Genomic DNA, 18,346 nt, shown 5'->3' with positions numbered 1-18,346 from the left:
CCTCCGCCCAGCCAGTGAGGTGTGACGGTCATGACGATGACGAAGCTCTTAAATGCTGTCCAGATCCAGGTTCAGTTGGAAACTTGCTTCATTAATTACTGTCACCAAGCCCGTGGCTCAAGTCCTGTATCTCCCTACCACCTCCTGTACTTGGGCTGTTCCCAGTTCGTAAATCAGTGGTCGCGGCTAATTGAATGAGGGCGCTAAGAGCGGTGTCCTGGGCATCGACCAGGAATCAAATGCTGACCACTCACAGCCAACTGGTTCACTTAGTCAGTGAAAGGGGTAAGCCAAAGACCAGGAGCAGGAGGAAAGGACCTTCCCGTTTGACCCAATGATCTGTTAAGTTGCTAAACTCATGAAAGCATGTCCAGCACTTTAGTTCTTGGTTCTGAGATTAAAGATTTTCTTGAATAAATAAATTTCATCAAAACTATTATTTTGCCAAGAAGTAATTTCAGACTGTTTATTACTATCCTACTATTATTTCAGCTTATAGAACTGTATTCTGAATCAGTGGTTGACCACAGCAGTTGCTCAGATAGATTCTAAGTAGTATATTGATGGGTATTTCGGGGTGGTGCCTCCATCCTGTACAGTGCTTGGCCTCGAAGGCTATTTGCAGCAAGGTGAGCCGTGTTCAATTACTTTGAACAACTTCAAACAGCGGCAAGGCCATGTCTGTGGCAAATGCAAAGTGCTCAAGAACTATGCCATAGCCGGGGGCATTCCACGCCCCATCTTAGGTTTGTTGGCCGACATCGATGATTATACTCGTAGGAAAAGTTTTTGCCCGGGTGGGAGATAATTCCAAGGCTACACACAAAAAAAGACAGCTAATTAAATTGGAAATTAAATTATAAATTTATTTGTACAACGAAAAAGGTGTTTTGTTCAATATAATGTGCTTTTCAATATCACTTTAATTTATTTCCGAAACACACATCGGGCAATACTCAATCTATTTCAAAAAGTAATTAGTATATTAATTTACGGCCTGAATGGCCTTGGCCTGAACACATTGTATGTGGTGGCATTTTCTATTTTGAATATCCAGTTCTCCCAAAAGTGAATTTCGCATTCCATCGTTGCGGTTAACTGCACTTTTCTGCCATTTCTGTGGCAGTTGTTATGTGCGATTTAAATTGATTCTGAGAGCCTTGAGAGTTGACGAGTTTTAGTTTATTCCAATTGCATTCGCTCTTAAGAAAACTTTCGAGGATAGGACTTTAAGAAGCAAATGCTTGGCCCCTCTCCGCCTCGTCCCGGCACCCATTTCGTTTTCCAAACGATGCGGCCGAGAAAAAAGAGCTCAGAAATTCCATTAACGTCAGTGCAAAAGGACCGGGCGAGGGGAATACGGCCGGATAATGGGTCAGGCCAAGGGCCAAGGGCCAAGTTGATACTGCGACAAGGGGGCGGTGGTTTATATAGAATAAGACCGAGAGATAGTGGAAAAAATCCGTATTTAAATTTATTTTACAATAATATTTACCTAAAATTCCCGCTTCGACACCTAACTTCCGCACGAACGATGCGATGCTCCGGTCCGGACCGGCCATGTACGGGGAATTGGAATGTGAGGAAAGCAAAGATACGGGGACGGAGAGCCTCGAGGGTGAGCCACTTCCGTGTGAACTAATTCCCCTGCACTTCTGCTTCCGGTTTTTTTCTACGCGTCTTCCTATTGAATAGATATCTATGTGTATATCCATCTGAATGTACAGTATATAACTCTGTCTTAATTCTCCAGCCCGGTGCACGCGCTTTCTTCAACTGCCACGCCCACTTGGCGCCCGGTTTTTATTGTTATTGTTTGTAATTGAAATGGTGCAAACGTACAAGCGATAAAATGTAAAATCAAACTCGATTCTCGACTCTTCCAAGGGAGCGACGAGCTATGGGAGAGATGGCGGTGGGGGCGTGGCATAGTCAGTCAGCAGCGCCATCCATCGATTGCTCCATTTAACAAATTTCGATTTCCGCATCAGATTTTCGCCCCATAGCGACTTCCTGTGCGAAGTTTTCCTTTGGTTTTTATCGCTTCTCCTAGAGCAACTTGCGGCTTTATTGACGCACCAGCACCACCAACGAATACTAATATATATCCCTCTACTCTTGCTACTCTTTTCGCTTCATCGCTGAATTTTTTAATTATTGAAATTCTTGTAATTTGAATACCTGCAGGCATAATACTACATCGCGTGTGGCAAGCCATCAACGGCCATCGGGGGCTTTAGTGATTGGATAAGTGCATTATGGGTAAATTTAATTTAAGGTCTCCCAGTGACAGGGGATTAGCTATTAGCTGTTTGAATTACTTTTTTTCTCTGTTTTCCAGACACTTGACAAACAGTCTGGATCTGGTATTTGTTTCTGTAAAGGATCGCAGGGAACTCTCCTTAAACGGGGGTTGCCCTTGAGTACCGGAATGGCAGATACCTATTTCTTTATTCTTAAGAAAGTTTAATTATATTTCTTATTTTTTTTTTATTTGATATTCTCTTTCAGTTATTAAAAGGTTTTACTTTTACTAGTTTTTTTTACTTAAAGCCATTCCGAAACGAGTTTTGCCTGAAGAGCTACTGAACACTGTCGTCCTTTGCAACTGGGCACACATAATTACAGAGACCCGACAACGAAAAGAAGCCACAATCCTGACAAAAACACAGATAAATAGTTGCTGGCTTGGTTGGGTTGTCAGGACAGGGAGCGCTCGAAAACCCCACAGACTGCAATCATTATTATGCAAGCAGCACCAGGGAGGCCAGAAGACAATTGCACGAGCTGCAAAAGTGGTGCAGAAGCTTACGCAGAGCCTCAATTATGCCCCCTGGGTGGCCAGTGCCCAAAGTTAGTAGTAACTGGTAACGAAGGCACGCAATCACCAGCTCATTCTGCAGGGCATATGAATTCCGAGTATGTGGGGGAGAGCGCGGAGCGCCCTGGGTTCTAGGCATTTTTAAATCCTTGCCAGCAGGCTTGTTTGCTGAACAGCGAGAGGGCAAAAGTCTCGAGTGCAAACAGCAAACGCATGTACACTGAGAAAAAAGAGCATATTTTGTACAGTATTTCCAATTACTGAAGATAAACTACCAACCACTTAAGTGATGGAAAAGCTTTATAGCATACTTTTCCGCGTTTTGTTCTAAGAAGGAATCTCCTAATAAAATGTGTTTCTAGCTAAATAGTAAAAGAAAATGAAAATTTAATTAGCACACAGCTCAGGATACTTATTTTTTTCTTCGTGTTGATTCATCTTGGAGTGCCGTGGTGGTAGTTTTTCTGGTGGGCGAGCCACGTTTTAATTTGTCCTATGAAAATATTTGCACACGACTTGCAGATACAGATGTAATTGAATTAAAATCTCGTCCGCCGAAAGTCGTGTGTGGCCCGGGGCCAATGGATTTTGAAGCCCATGATTGCCACAGCTAGATGTTGACAGGAGGGAAGGATGATGGCGATGGCGAGGACTTACATAGGCCGGGGGCTAAACAGTTTCAATTTCAGCTGCCAGTCTGCACGGGGAAAGTGAAAGTTTGGCTAGCCCTGCGAGAGTGCGTGTGGGATTAAAACGAATTTTCGGCTAAACGGAAATCAACAGAAGCAAAAAAAACGCCCCGCGGCCACCGATCATTTGCAATTCCATCTGAGACAACTCTCCGCCTTGCCCTCTGTTTTTTGTCCAAACTTCCCACCATTTCCAGCGAAACATCAACTCTTCAAGTGGCTAATATGCTAATACGCATTTTCCACTCAACGTCCGCCCACACCTATAGTTTTAGATCTTAATTATTTGATTAAATGTTGAGCCCCCGCCGTCCGCCTGCATATAAAATGGAATTATTAAAATGTATTCAATGCTGAAATGCCGAAAAGCCAACTTAATTCAATTTCGAAAATATGCCGACCACCTGATAACGGGCCGCAGTGCTGACAACAAAAAAAGTAGAGTGTCTGCGATTTGCATAAAATTGATAAACAATAGCTGACAACGACGTCTCGTTTCATTGTTGCTCGAAAAGTGAGTGGTTGAAGGTGGGAGAGCGGTCCTGCCAGACAGATAATATGCCGACGATTTGCAAGGGATTAACTCATTCAAGTCGGAGCGTCGAACAAATTGAATGAAGCTCCGGATACGTATCCGCCTCCGGCTGCGACTCCGTCTCTGGCTGCGGCTCTTCGGGCTTTGCACTGACAGACAGACAAAGGTAGTGCGAGTGGCTCATCAGAAATGTATGGGCAACTTTAATGCCGGGTCTGGTGGTTGTTGATTACTGAAAACTTAATTGCAAAAGGTCGAGAAGCTGGCATTAGATATTCCCTTGCAGGCATCTGCACACTTCCACTTATACCTCGCCCGTCCAACTCCAAGACCGCGTCGATCTCTGTGTCCGAATCCCTGAGTGTTGCCTTGGGTTCGGGCTTAAATCGGATTTAGCACTTTGCTGGCTAACCAGAATTCGTAATGCACATTACCTTGAATAATTTCATATGTAGCTTGAGTTTTGTGTCGGTGCATGGCCGTCGACATAAATATGCAATAGCTTGACGCAAATGAAGCCATGCCAAGGTGAATTCATGACTGGGTTTCCGCAAAGTTGAGCAGATTTATTGGCAGTCTGAAAATAAAAGGTAACGAAGTAATGCCTTATACCTACTTCTCAGTTATGAAACCGAAAATAAACCGAAAAATATACTAAAAGCCAAAGCATTGTGGTATCTGCAAGAGAGCAGTCCCAACTACAGCACAGAAACTAGAACTGAAACCACCAGCCACACCGACGGGGCACCTCGACAGGGTAGAGACAAAAGAAGCTTCTACTGCCACAACCCTGATATACATATATCTCTGCAGAGGAACGGTGTGTTCACGTTGCCATCAATCCGAAATGGTGACAATTGGCAGACAAGGCGAGCGGAATCGGAATGAACATGTGCCAGTCCCGACAACAGAAATGGAGGATAAATATATTCAAATGATTTGCAGTCGGTCCTCCAGTCGTAGCTCATGTCCTTTCGCTTTGCCTTACCTTTGGCCAACTGTGTGGGGGAAAATAATTTCCGAGAGATTTACATAAATACACAAGTTAAATGCACATTTAGCATTTTGAATTTGTAATATTTTTGCAGTTTAGTCGTCGAGTGTGGAAGTTGGAGAGGGACTTTGGCACTGAAGAAAATACATGAAAAACCTTTTGGTTTTGGAATGATCATTACATATTTAACTTTAATCAGGAGTAATACGAATTAAAGCGACAGTTACTGACTTGGGAAATGGAAAATAATGGCAAAGAATAATGAATTTCAAAGTATGAAATAATAATTGAATAATAATTTTATGTTATTTTTGGCATTTTTTTATGGGAAGCTTGATTACTTGATTAAAGCTTTATAATAATTTCCGGTGTACCTCTCTGGTTTATATCGTTTTAGCCTTTTCGAGAATTTTTTTTGTGCTAGCTTAACGGCTCGTTTCATGGCATTGTTGGACACGTTGTGGAGGCGTGCAAAGGGTATGCTTTCTGCTTTTAGCTTTCTGCCTTCCGCCGGATTGACAGAACTGCAGTCTGGGCCATTCAGTTGACCTGGCCAGCTTGGCTGTGCTCGGCTGGGCTGGGCTGGGATGGTCTTGGGTTGGCTGACAGACGGTACTAGAGCTGCAAATATATGCCACATAAATTGTGCAATTGTTGTAGAACCCTGCTGCCCCAATCTCGCTTCACGGCAAATATGCTGTGCCACTGCTGTTTGCCTAATGAAAATCGTTGTGATTGTTGTCACAGCCGAAGCAAAAGCAGTAGCACCACCATCACCATAACCACCACTGGTCTGATTTGGCTGTACGACATGGCGTATGAATTTTAATATTTATCCCAGAACTAGCACCCGAGCATGTGGCCAAGCCAGAGTGGCTCATAGGTAGGTGGGTTGTCGGAGCAGCATCATGGCTTTGCATTCCCGACCATTTATGTGCCGGGGAGTTTATAAAAATATTTCCATTTTGCTTATCCAGGCACAGACCCTTGCCTTAGTAACCCAAACCAACTGCTCGTCTGTATTATGGCCCAGTCGGAATGCCTTTCTCGGCTTTTTATCTGCCGCTTTGTCCCTCTGAAATGTTTTTCGTATTGTCATCAACAACCAAACTATTTGTCTATTCACTGCCCTTTCCTTTACGTGCTCTGCTGTGCTGCGTCCACTGCTTTATTATTACTATTATTATTGTTTGAGGATGTTCTTGGTCTCTCTTGGCCGGGTTCTGTTTTGTGGTGCTAGCTCAGAGCCAAGAGCTACGAACTGGGCTTAGCCTTCACCTTTTTGAGGATTGGCTAAGTTATTAATATTTATTCTCTCGCTCTGGAGGTCACCGAAATGATTTGCTGAAAATGATATTGAAAATTTTATTACGGCCTTTGTCTGGCGGGCTTTCCACAGTGCTCTGGCACTGCCACCATGATCTGGCAAGTTCTGCGGGAGCCACTGAAAAGACCCGGCTAGTTTCGTTTTAAACAGCTCGTCCGTCGTTGGGTGGCGGCACTTGGTCGCTCCAGAGTTATTTGCTTTGACGCGCGGTCGGGTCATCAATCAATTTGATTTCTCTCCGCATCCCTGCCTGCATCTGAGTGCTCTGTTAATGTGCCCAAACGGAACTCGGCAAGCATATTTCATGTGTTTATCAAGGCTGCCCCCCGTTTGGTTTGGTCTAATGAGAGACTTTGGGCCCAGAACACAGACAGAACTTTGTACCGACTTTTATAAAATTTATGTTATACCTTGAAACACTATGAGTGGTATTAATTTTCATATTGATTTATACATTCAAGAGTCACCATTATATTCCTAAAATTAAAGATCTTGAAGATATAAAAATCTATTTTATTTTCAAGTGTTTTCATATTGCGAAGCACTATCTGGGGCAAAGATTTATGCGACCACTTTAGTCAGGAGGGCATGCCTCTTGAAGCCTTGTATTGGTAAATATTATTTCAATAATTAGTTCAGGTCATGGGATGATTTTGAGCCGAGTTTATAGTTCTAGTAGCTAATGGCGGTATAACAGAGCATGCATTGGGTCGAATCCTCGGCCTCGGACTTGGAGTGTGTTACAAACCAAATTTCTTTCCATTTACCTTTGCACTGGCGTTGGGAAATCGACATGCTGTGCCGGCAGCTTTCTGGCCAAGTCAACATCCTATTCCCAACTAGGGTGTGTGTTATTCTTTCCCATTAGGCATTGGTTAGCTGCTGAACCTACTGGCAGCCGCCTACTGCTCCGTCTTTGCCTCTGACAACATTTTGGGCAATTATTTCAATTGTTCTGCTTCAACTGACTTGACCAGTCCCAGCTCAATGGGCTGTGGTGCGATGGCAGGGAGCCGCCTGTGGAGCCAACTTTTCCAAACGGATTGTGGATTGCGGATTGGTTGGATGTGTATCTCGGTGTGTGGTTTGGCCTATTGTCATTTCAATTTGGGTTGGCACAAAACTGCATCGATTCCGTTTCCGATTTCGATTGCGATTTCGTTTTTTGTTTCGGTTTGGAACTGCAAATGAAATACAATACTTTCCCAAATGGCAATGTATTTTTTCTAAGCAAACACCCCACAAATTACTTAGCAATTTGTTCTCAAGCTTTATTAAATTTTCTACGACAGGACATCGATTGAATAAATTGCCAGGGATATAGTATGCACATGTGAAAATTGGCATCGAAAACGTTCCACATTTTCTTTGAGTCTCATAACAAATGTATTTTGTTTTCAAATGAAAATTTTCAGTCTGGCGTGCCTTTAGTCTCTTGTCCACTTGAGTCCTGGGAATTCGACTGTGCTTTCTTAATGCCAATTACTAATCCGTAACTATAACCACACACCCCCAAACACACACACGGTCGCCCCCGTTCGAACGTTTTGCCTTTGATGCGATTTGCAAATTGAAAATTGGATTTGCCCAACTTGAAATGCAGCAACAACGGCAATCCAATCGACGATGTTTGGCCAAAGTATTCAGTGGAAACTTTTACAGCAATTATAACTTTGAATCGATGGGTTGCCGATGTGTGCGAGAAGGAGTTTATTGCCGGGATTGTATGAACTTACATAATTAGCCAGCTGTTGGTGGCCGGGACATTTTGCGAAATATTGATGGCGGCGGAGAACATCGCTTAAATCATTCCCACAAACCAGTGCTAGATGTATGCATGAGTATTGGTCGGCAAATGATGATTTTTCCTTTGGCACGCCAGCTGGCAGCCAAACGGGATGGAAGCGAACCAATACCAACGGCAGCGTCGTTAACTTTTAATTAATATGCAAATTTTGTTAATGTGTACACATTACAAAGGCACCGCACCCACTCCTCGGAGCCCGCAGCATTCCTGTCCGTCCGAATGTCAACAGGCAAGTCGGCCTGAATGAATTTTGTGAAAATTTGCATGCGATATACTCGGGTATGTATGTGGCAGTGAACGGTGAACGTTGAACGGTGACGACCTCAATTTGTGGCAGGCGGGAAAGAGATTCCCTCAAAACAATCAACAAACAACCCAAATAGCAGGCGAACACGATTCATTCGCGCCATGCGATCCATTGACAATTTAATAAGTAGTTTGGTTCGGTCATTAGCATGGAAACCGTCATTAGTGTTAACTATTTCAATTAGCCAACAGGACAAGAATGACGGAGAATTTTGATTAATATTATTTTGATTGGCTGCTATTTTGTGAAAATATTCCATTCGAATTTGCTTTAATTTTTAAACTTTATGTGAGGCAGTCAAAAATCACAGTTTTATAAATATTCTTTAAAAATACATTTTATCTTCATGTTGACTATCTTTGGGCGTGCCTCCGCTACAGGTGAGAGAAACGAGAAGCCCCTTGACCACAAAATTACGTGCTGCGCGATATCATTGCCACAGAGCCGTGTACACGGACATGCACACCTGAAAATATTTCCAATTAAGGCCGCCTGTGCGCCATACGGTAAATTAAATTGCGCGATAGCCGGGCGGGCATGCAAACGATGCGTACTTAAGTGCCGTCCGCCGACACCGCCGTCAAGCTGGCCAAGCGGTTCATCTTAAATTGAAAATAAAAGCCATTGCGATTCATAAAATAATAAATATAAAATTGATTTACGGCATGTCCGTTGATTAAAGTAAAAAGGGAAAACTCCACTTCACTCCACATCGCAGACATACACTCGCATCGCATCGCAGGCGCGTCACTTTCTGGAAAGCGAAAATGCGCCATGGATTTTCTTGCCCCCAACAGTCAGTGAGAGTGAGCCATCATGATGCAGAAACAAGAAAGAAAGCCCAGATTCCCAGCCAGAACAATTCAGCACTATACGGGAAACAAAAGCAACAAAAAGCCGATGTCAAAAGCATTTATACGCCGCAATGCATTTGCAATGAAATGATTTTTATTTAAGCGGAATTTTGCGGGGCCCGACACACAAGGCGAAAACATGAAGGATTACCAAGGACGACTACAGGGCACTCTCTTCAAGGATGAAACGTGGTAACGTGGCTGATAATTGTCAGACCCTGTTACAGATTAAAGATCCAACCCTTTTCTTTATTTACAGGACCTCGATTTACAAGTGAAAATGATTCACCCTTTGTTTTAAAATCATTGAAAACTAGAACTACCCTTGACTCCCACCAGTACAGGGTAAACTGAAGGAAGGCCACCTTGCACACTGGACGCCCCATCCAACGGTCTGTAGCAGAGATTGCAAAATATTTGTCATAATACATTTAAGTTCATGCCGAGCAGAGATTATGTCTCTGCTCCCGGATCCGGACCCGGAGCTGGGTCTCTGATTGACACATGTCGGGGGGATGAATGGACTGAAGTCAGCAGAGATGTTCGACCAGGCTCCATTTGTTGTCTTCACTGTGGGCATCCGGCAAATTCCCTCCACCCCTCCAACAGTTTCCATCCCAAAGTCAGTTGTTGTATCGACGTGCTGGAACATTTTTTATTCAAAAGGTAGCCGAGAGAGCATCAAATAAATAATTGTTTGGCAGGTCGAACTGCAAAATGGAGGCAGAGGCTGAGCCAACGTGCGTTGCGCATGCCTTTGCTGCATTATCACGCATCCTGTCTAGCCTGCCAAGGGCGGCGGAAAAGGGGGCGGGCCAGAGGTCCTGTCCAGCCGCCAAATGATAAATGATTGTCATAAATAAATGCTATACTGGCAAGGCCGCCTTTTAATCGCTTGGCACATTTTATATTTCTTTAACATTAATCATCCGTAGTGATTTTCGCTTTCCCTTTCATCTATATTTGATTTTTTTTTTTAGAAAACGACTTCCTCTATATTATTATTTAATTTATTAAAAAAGTTTTGCAGGCCCAAGGAGTTTTGCATCAATTATGCATCGGGAAACGGATATGAACTCGGGTAAAATAAGATATTAACTCTAATGGGTTTGGTTTGTTCTGAAAATAATCCATTGGCTTTATCAATATTTGATGCAATTTGGCCCAGATTGCGGTATGCATGTATTTATTGTGGTTAATTTTGATTTTAATTTAAAGCACCGGGGTGGGGCAGGGCAGGCCTGCCACAACGGGCTGTGACTTTCTCCTCTGCCTTGGTCAGGGGTAGATTCCATCCTTCGCCGAAGGGGAAACCTTCGGCTTAGCTACATGTTGCCGGGGAATTTCGCCCTTTCGGAGTAAATGTTGAGAAAATGGAGAACATTTTTGAAATTGTAGCGGAAATTACAAATAATGAGTAATTTTATTTTATTACGAGCTTGATGCAAGGGGCATAATTACAATTACTGTTTTAATTAAAAATATATTTACTTTTTTGCAATACATTCGAATGGTCTGACCGTAATCAGAATTTAAATTGAGTTCAGCCTCAATCTGCAAATAATTTACGAGAGAATACTTATTTTAGCAATTGTTGTTTCATTAATATTAATACAACATTTTACAGGCCATTGACTACTTGCTTTTTTTTGTATCATTTAATGACAAAATTGCGTGCAATTCAGTATTCAGAAACGCACACTGACGCACCGCAATAGATTGCCGTATTTAATCGCTATAGAATTAACAGAATTCGAACAGCTTCTGGACAATTTTCAATTTAGCAACGAGCATATGAAAAATAAATAAATTATCATAGCGCGGACGTCACTCGACTACGTATTTCATTAAGTTGTACGCAAGTGAGTGCAAACAATTATGAACTTACGAGATAATTAACTGCAAAAACAAAGTCATTTGCATAAGTAAGTCAATAAGCGAAGAGTAATTATAAATTATAACGGATTTCGCTTTGTTTATCTTATGTAATCAGCTTTACGTGCTTAAATAATTATCGTTGAATATGTTTTAATTAATTATGTAGGTATGCTAACTAACAACAAAAAATGTATGATGCGCCAATTTAAAAATGGCCAATATAAATCCACAAAATAATTATATTCATTCCTGTTTAAAAGAAATAACGATAATAAAAAGGAATCAAATTTAAAAAACAATAAGAAGGCCAAAGTTACCCGATAAAACTTATCTTACCAAAGAAACATTTCTCGGTAAAGGCTTATTAACCCTGAAAAACAGCAGAAAAAATTTGTATACAACCCTAATAATATGGTTTAAGGATTTAAATCTGAAATATAATCGCTTTTAAATTTTTAATTAGTCTTAAAAAACCATAATGTAAATCGATAGCCCTAAAACCATTATTACTGATATTAAAATAAATAAAAATTTATGATAAAATATATTTTTTCCCGCAAAACTAATACCACAATTTCCTGCGGAATTTCGCTAACGAAGGCTCGTTTATGTGATTCTCATGGGCAGAATGTCACAAAAGGGTGTTCCAAATAGAGATTTTACCCTCCATATATATGGGGTATATTGCCATGGCACAGACTGTATTAATGCGCTTCATATGTCAGGCGGGGCCATTCATCATCATTATGCTGATGCCAACTGGCTGGCTGGATGCCATCTAGACTCGCTTCAACTCCCACCCACAAATACCCAGGCCCGTGCACGTAGTTTATGAGTGGAGCTCATCAGCAGCAGAAAGAAATGATTTTGATACAACGCTGTCGAGTGAAGGAAAAAGTTTAAATAACTTTTGCCCGGCTTGATGTCGCAGCATTTAAAATGTACAAACGTTTTGTGCCTCCTCTGCTGCGAAGAGTGGAGTATATAGTATATGGCATGTAAATTGATGAAGAAGACCTCATGGGAGGGCCTGTCTGGCCCTCTCCTCTTGACAGTCTGCTGCTGGCCAAATGTCCTTGTTGTTATCAAAACGTTGCCGCTTAAAGTTTATTAGTTGACATGTGTGCATTTGGAATTTTAGGCACGTTTGATGAAATGTAATCAAACAAGCCACAGAGCATTTTTTTCAGAGCATTTGGTTAAGTTCATCGCATGTAGGAATTTTCAGATTACATTTTCAGTGATTATTTACATTTTAAACTTTTAGAAAGAGTTCTTGAACCATATATATTTTGACTATTGAAAGAAAAAATGTCATTAAATGGATCGAATTGTATTAATATAGGATGTTTGTATAAGCATACGTACTTTTAGTAAAACTGCACCCATGTATAATACATCTCAGGGAACACTATGTGAGCTCATGAGTGCACTTGGGTGCATACTTGACGTAAGTTACAACTTGTAAGTGTAGCTTTACCAGGGCGCAGACTGATGTAAAACTTTGCTCTGCGACATGTGAATCCTTTGTGTTCCAGTAGCGACTCCTTGGATGCCATGGAAATAGTTAAGGCTTAGCTTAGAGACACGATGGAGCTGGTGTTCTCGGTGAACATTTTAATCGGTAGGAAATGATGTGAAAAAGTTTTTAATCCTTTTAAATGCCAACTTTTCAATACCGAGGCTGGCTAGCGGTATAAAGGGAGGAGGCCTCGTTGAACGTTAAAGCTATGGCGGCAAAAGCCGAGAAGGGCTTAAAGCGAGCAAAAGTCGTGAAACTCAATTATCCACTTCGCACCCATCCCCACGCCAATCCGCCCGTTCAGGTGGAATATATATAATCTGAGGTTCATTTAATGCGCCTTAAAGTATGCCCGTCGAGAGTGTATTTATGGGCCATCGTCGTGGCATTTAACTCTGGGCTCAAGGATTTAGTGCTCGGCGAGTGTTTGATGATAAATAAAATTTGCAGCTGCTTAAATGTTCAACACACACAGCCATCACCCACAATATATTCCGGGCGATAAGCACCTGCATATTCATAATTTAGATAACTGTCGCTGTCCGGCCTGGTTCGAGTCTGGGCACTCCAAAATTCGCATTTGGCCGGCAGAGGAGCGGCATTAGAGGAGCAACCTAAATTCATGCAAATTACGAGAATGTTAAAGTGCCGGTGCTCAAAGGTAAGAATCGGTGCAGATGCTGGTAGGTGAATATAACTTAAATGTGTGTGTATTTGGGCGAATATCGAGTGCACCTTCGTAGGGTCTTTGCTTGAAAATTGTATGTGTTTTCATGCTCGAACATAAACGTGCGCAAAATAATATTTTTCCACATTCTACGCCTTAAAACCATAAAATTGCATAATTTATGAATTTGAATATCTCACACATAAAAGAGGCCAACAAAGGCGCCAGAATGGTTTGAAATTGCTATGGGGTTTGGGCTAGAGTTGGGGGTAGGAGCTTGGGCTTGAGCTTATTGCTTCGACTAAAACCGAGAATTTCAAACACAATTTGGCCAACTGAAAATCGAAAAGAGACACGAACAATTTCTGTGCCGGGCCAGTCAGCAGAATTTGTGGTCTGGAGAGCAAAGTGGATAGTAATTTGAGTTCGAAATTTAAAATGTTATAAATGCCTTTTTGCGTTTGCTGGGACAATAACAGGTCAGGTCAATATTTATTAGAAATTGAGAAATTCGAGTGACTTATTCAACACAAAATCCCATTGACAGTTGATGCTGATTTCTTGATTAGACGTCGCACTGCTGGTTCGATTGGTTGGCATTTTTGCAGGATATGCAAAATGATGATTTTTGATTTATGGTTTACCAATTCTTTCGGTCTGTCATCTGTTTGCCAATTTAATTGCTTTAGCCCTGCAGTTGAAAGGAATTTGTGGCTTGTATTCCAAATTATATTTTGTTGCACCTCGCGGTTGCACTTTATATCCTGATTTAAAAAAAACGCACCGAGGACTTAAGGGCGTGGCCAAATGCCCTTAAATACTAGTAACTTTCCCATCGGCTGAACTTCTGTGTTTACTTTTATCGCACTTCCTTGAGGCGTCGGTTTTCAAAGTTTTGCACGGTTTTTGGGGCAGAAGGCACGTGTAAACACATTTGAGTTTGATTTTTGTAAAGTGGTATGTTAAACTTGCCTGGCGGTAACCTAGACTTGTTTATGAACGTCTAAACTGTAGAGTTCATGGAGTACTACCGCTGGTAAATTGATAAAACTTCGCTCCTTGCCGTGGCATAAACGCTATTCCACTACGACACACTGAGAGAACAAGTGGGAGGTTCATATTTAAAATGATAGTGTCCAAGAACCTTATCAACTACTGCCTGTCCTTAACTGACCTTCCCTACCAATTAACAACAAGCTTGGTAATTATTATTTACATCGCAGGGATGCAACCTGACTTTTCCTGTTAGGAGTGTCTGGGCATTTGTTTTATTTAATTATGTTGACACACACATTTCGGGGGAAAGTAAATTACACAAATGTCTGGAATTCCTTGGGTTCGTAATAGTCGCCCGGTCATCAACTTGTGGCTGCCTGTCAATGTCCAGATAAAATGTATGTGGAAACTATTGTCTCCACTTAAGGGGCCCACGTCGCCACCCAACCATCTCCCACTCTGCCGTGCGTGCTACCGCAGGTATTTAAAATTGTTTTGGTAAGTGCTTGGTTACACCCACTGTCAGTCGAACAGTACTTTCCCGGCTCCGACCATTTGGCAGCAGGTGATAAAAGTTCAAAGTCATGTAAGCTACGTGGTTGGGTTTTGTGTGTGGGTGGTTGGGACGGTTTAGGGCCTTTGGGGGAATCTGTTTCATATTTGAATTTTCCCATCGTTCGCACGCAACTCGCAGCTCGAGTGGCGGGACAACTAAAAGGATTTCGTCCCGCAGACTTGTTTCATTTTTCAGCTCGTTCAACCTGGCGGCTTTTGAAGTTGAAACGTTTCAAGACGAGAGCAAACAGACTGCGCTTTTCCGCACTCCATACGCTTGCTTTTCCCAACCGGGCTAAGTCAATTGAGGCTACCTGGCTCTTTGTTCTAGGATCACGCTGTGTGCATTGTCAGTGCTTTAAATGCGTTTACCCCCAAAGGAGCTGTTCAAAGAACACCGCTTGCAGAAAAAGAACATATAATCAAAGCCATGCACTTGAAGTTGCGGCTAAGACTAGAAGAGAGCTGCTGTAAATTCGAAGGAGCTTTGTCTATCTATCCATTTTATATCTTTTCATATATTATACCGAATTAAAGATAAGCTAATTGGTTAAAAAACATTGGTTTATTGTCCTAACATTATAAATTTCCAACTTAAAAAAACGAAAAATTTATTTACGAATAGGGAGAACAGGCTCTATTGGAATTCCGGATAGGCAGTGTCCTCCAAGCACATTTGCACACAGCGTTCAGTGCAGATGTGAGTCTGAAATGATGGCTTACAGTATGAGATCGCCTTCTTCGAATGCGCAATGCTTTAATGAATTCCATTCTTCGCAGGACTCCGTCGCGATCGGCATCGAAAATAGTGAAGATCACCTCCACCAGATGTTCGGTTAGGGTCACACCGGCAACAACATCGGCAATGTGTCGCAGAGTTTTGCTGTTTATATCGGCACCAGCCAAATAATGAAAGGACAATGCCATGTCCACGGAATCTAATTCCTTGACCAAACGAAAGAAGTCGATAAACTCGGCTTTTGTGATACCCTGCATTTTCTGGCCATATTTTTCCTTTACCCGTTTCAGAGCCTGATGACGTTCGGAGCGAGAACTTTTGAAGGACAAGACCAGCTTGGCAAAGTCCAGTTCGCTGATCACGGAACTAAAATAAAAAATCTGTCTGAAGGGTGGGTTTTAGGTAAAAGAGCAAAAGAGCCATACTTACCGATTTGTTGATTGATAGCGATCCTTGAGTATCATGTCGTACTCAAGATTAAGTACTTCATCGTTTAGCTCGTGAAAGAATTCCAAAAACTGGGCAAGGGTAAGTTTTTTGTTGAGTTTTGGTCCGAAGAGAGTATTTTTCAGATGAGTATTCATGGCAGAGGCTTCGCCCTGGCTGATGGCCAGAAGCAAGGACTCCAGGTCATGAATGCTCAGCGTTCCATCACCATTCAGGTCGAAAAGCTTGAAACCGATCTCAATGTGGCGCTGCGGAATGGACAGCAGAATAGTCAGAAGCACATAGTCACTGAAAGTGAGCAGACCCTTTGTCCCAAGCTTGAGAAAAATGCTGTCCTGTAGCATTTCCGACTCCCACTTGGTTGCAGCCTTCTCGTCCAGAATTCGGTATTTGTCCAGGCCCAGTTTCTCCGGCTGGGGAATGCCGGGTATGATCGATCGCAAGAAGTCGGAGGGCGTCATGAAAACCTCCCACCTGCCCGACTTGTTCCTCATTTTAATGGTGGCGAAATAGCGGAAGACCTTTGAGGGCTGTGAGTAGTGTCTTAGCCGGTTTTCGTAGGCCGTGATTGTGTTTTCGCGAAATGAAGCTCGATGCCGGCTGACTGCAGAACGACGAGGCTTGGCACCCTCCTTTTTCTCCTTAACCAGATTCGAGGCGTTAAGAACGAGTGATCCTGGCCACAGTTGACTCTCGTTGTCCGTGTCACAGCAGAACTGGGCCAGCATGCCTGCAAGGGAGCGGCCACTGTGGAAAAACGCCGGTATGTAGCGAGTCATTTGAGTTGAAACCTAAAATTTAGAGGGCAGAAGTGATTTCGTGTTCCTAGAATTTCGATCAATATTTCTTTTCGCAGCCAAATTCAAACTGATTGATGTGGCCAGGCCTCTCGATGGAAGGCATTAAAAGTAATCAGCAGCGCAAATGTTTGCACTCCCGAAAATTGTGGGGGTGGTGCATGCTGCTTTGTTCTCGGACTTTATAAGGCCCCAGGGAAATTTGCGAACAATAAACCAGAAGGCCCTAGGAGGCCAGCACGAAGGGAGAAACTTTACTTCGATTTGTGGATTTTCTCTAATTTTTGGACTGACTTTCTATGCATTTATGGGCGGTCAGCCGGCAATTTCGCCTGCCATTGTGCGGAGGTGCTGGGAGAATCCTGAAAAAGTTCCCTTCTCGTCCTCCACTCCTTCACAGGGGTGCGACTGTGGAGTACTCTCGTCGGTAAGTTTCGTTTTCGAGGGTCCTTGTTTGTTCAGGAAACTTTCGATGGGTCTTCAAGTCCTGCCATTGGCTAATAAAACGAGATTGAGATGTGTGACGGATAGGTCTGGGAAGGAAACATAAAACATTTGCCATCAGTATCATATCCTTTGTTAGTATTTTACGGCATGGCTTAAGAGTAAAAAACTATAAATTTAAATAATCTTTAATGCGCTTTGGGGACTCTCCCTGAAATATTCATGTATCTGATTGACAAATAGATTGATTTCAACATCGTTAATGTTAATTTAGACATTCTCTTTGTCACTTGATTAAAGCCTGACACTTCCTGCTTCACCTTCCCCACGAAGGACTCGGAAAATTCCCCGGAGTCGGGAAAAAGAAAGGAGCAGGAGTTCGTGGCCAACCAGCTGGATAATGTTTGCTGTGCCACTTGGGCAGGGCCAAAAGTTTCGGCCTGCCTTTTGTCAAACGGCTGTCAACCCAAGGCTCAATCCTTTTGTCCGTTTCGTTGGCATCCTGGCATTTGCATATTGAGCTTGTGTGCGAGTGTCACACACGCCGCTCACATAAACAACAATCAGGACATAAACAAAGGTAGGCGCGCTAAAGCAAACGCAAAAGCCAGTCGAGCATTTTGGGCCCTGCTGCCGAAAATTAAGTTAAACAAAAAAACAGCCGCCGCACTCGCTACTCGCAGTGCACTCGCAGTGAAAGTCAAACGGAAACGGATACGCCCCGAGGCGGAATGACAGAAATTGTCACGTAGCTGCTCTTTGGATGTGGGTGACAAATAGGGCACTCACAAACCCACATATCTACTCTATATACATGTGCTTCCATACATAAATACACATTCTCATGTGCAACCGTGTTTATTGCTTTGATTCAACATCAATTGTAAACTGCTTGCGTTTGTGATTTGTCATGTGTCACAACCTGAAAGCGATGAGAGTGAGAAATCAGGGTGGCAGGTGCACGGAG

General features: G+C 42.6%; 1 protein-coding gene across 2 annotated transcripts; it reads right to left on the bottom strand.

Annotated features, from left to right (window-relative positions):
* Positions 1-15,498: 15,498 nt before the first annotated feature.
* LOC6501055 (calcium uptake protein 1 homolog, mitochondrial) lies at positions 15,499-17,025 on the bottom strand. Of its 2 annotated transcripts, none has more exons than XM_001954439.3 (2): positions 16,121-17,025; positions 15,499-16,057 (listed from the first exon to the last, which is right to left on the bottom strand). In XM_001954439.3, the coding sequence occupies exons 1-2, from the start codon at positions 16,915-16,917 to the stop codon at positions 15,568-15,570; spliced, it is 1,287 nt and encodes a 428-aa protein (XP_001954475.2). In that variant the 5' UTR covers positions 16,918-17,025; the 3' UTR covers positions 15,499-15,567. The 2 variants fall into 2 exon arrangements, with proteins under 2 accessions (XP_001954475.2, XP_032305355.1); XM_032449464.2 differs by lacking the exon at positions 15,499-16,057 and having other exon boundaries at positions 16,244-16,386; positions 16,443-17,025.
* Positions 17,026-18,346: the final 1,321 nt, after the last annotated feature.

The sequence above is a fragment of the Drosophila ananassae genome, chromosome 2L, assembly GCF_017639315.1.
Source record: "Drosophila ananassae strain 14024-0371.13 chromosome 2L, ASM1763931v2, whole genome shotgun sequence".
Taxonomy (NCBI): domain Eukaryota; kingdom Metazoa; phylum Arthropoda; class Insecta; order Diptera; family Drosophilidae; genus Drosophila; species Drosophila ananassae.
This window is presented reverse-complemented; position numbering and strand designations above follow the sequence as displayed.

Excerpts from the sequence above, each read along its gene's own strand:
- LOC6501055 (XM_001954439.3), bottom strand. The coding sequence starts at position 16,917 with ATGACTCGCTACATACCGGCGTTTTTCCACAGTGGCCGCTCCCTTGCA. Across the intron at positions 16,058-16,120 it reads CGCTATCAATCAACAAATCG|TTCCGTGATCAGCGAACTGG; the intron begins GTAAGTATGGCT and ends TTTTTATTTTAG.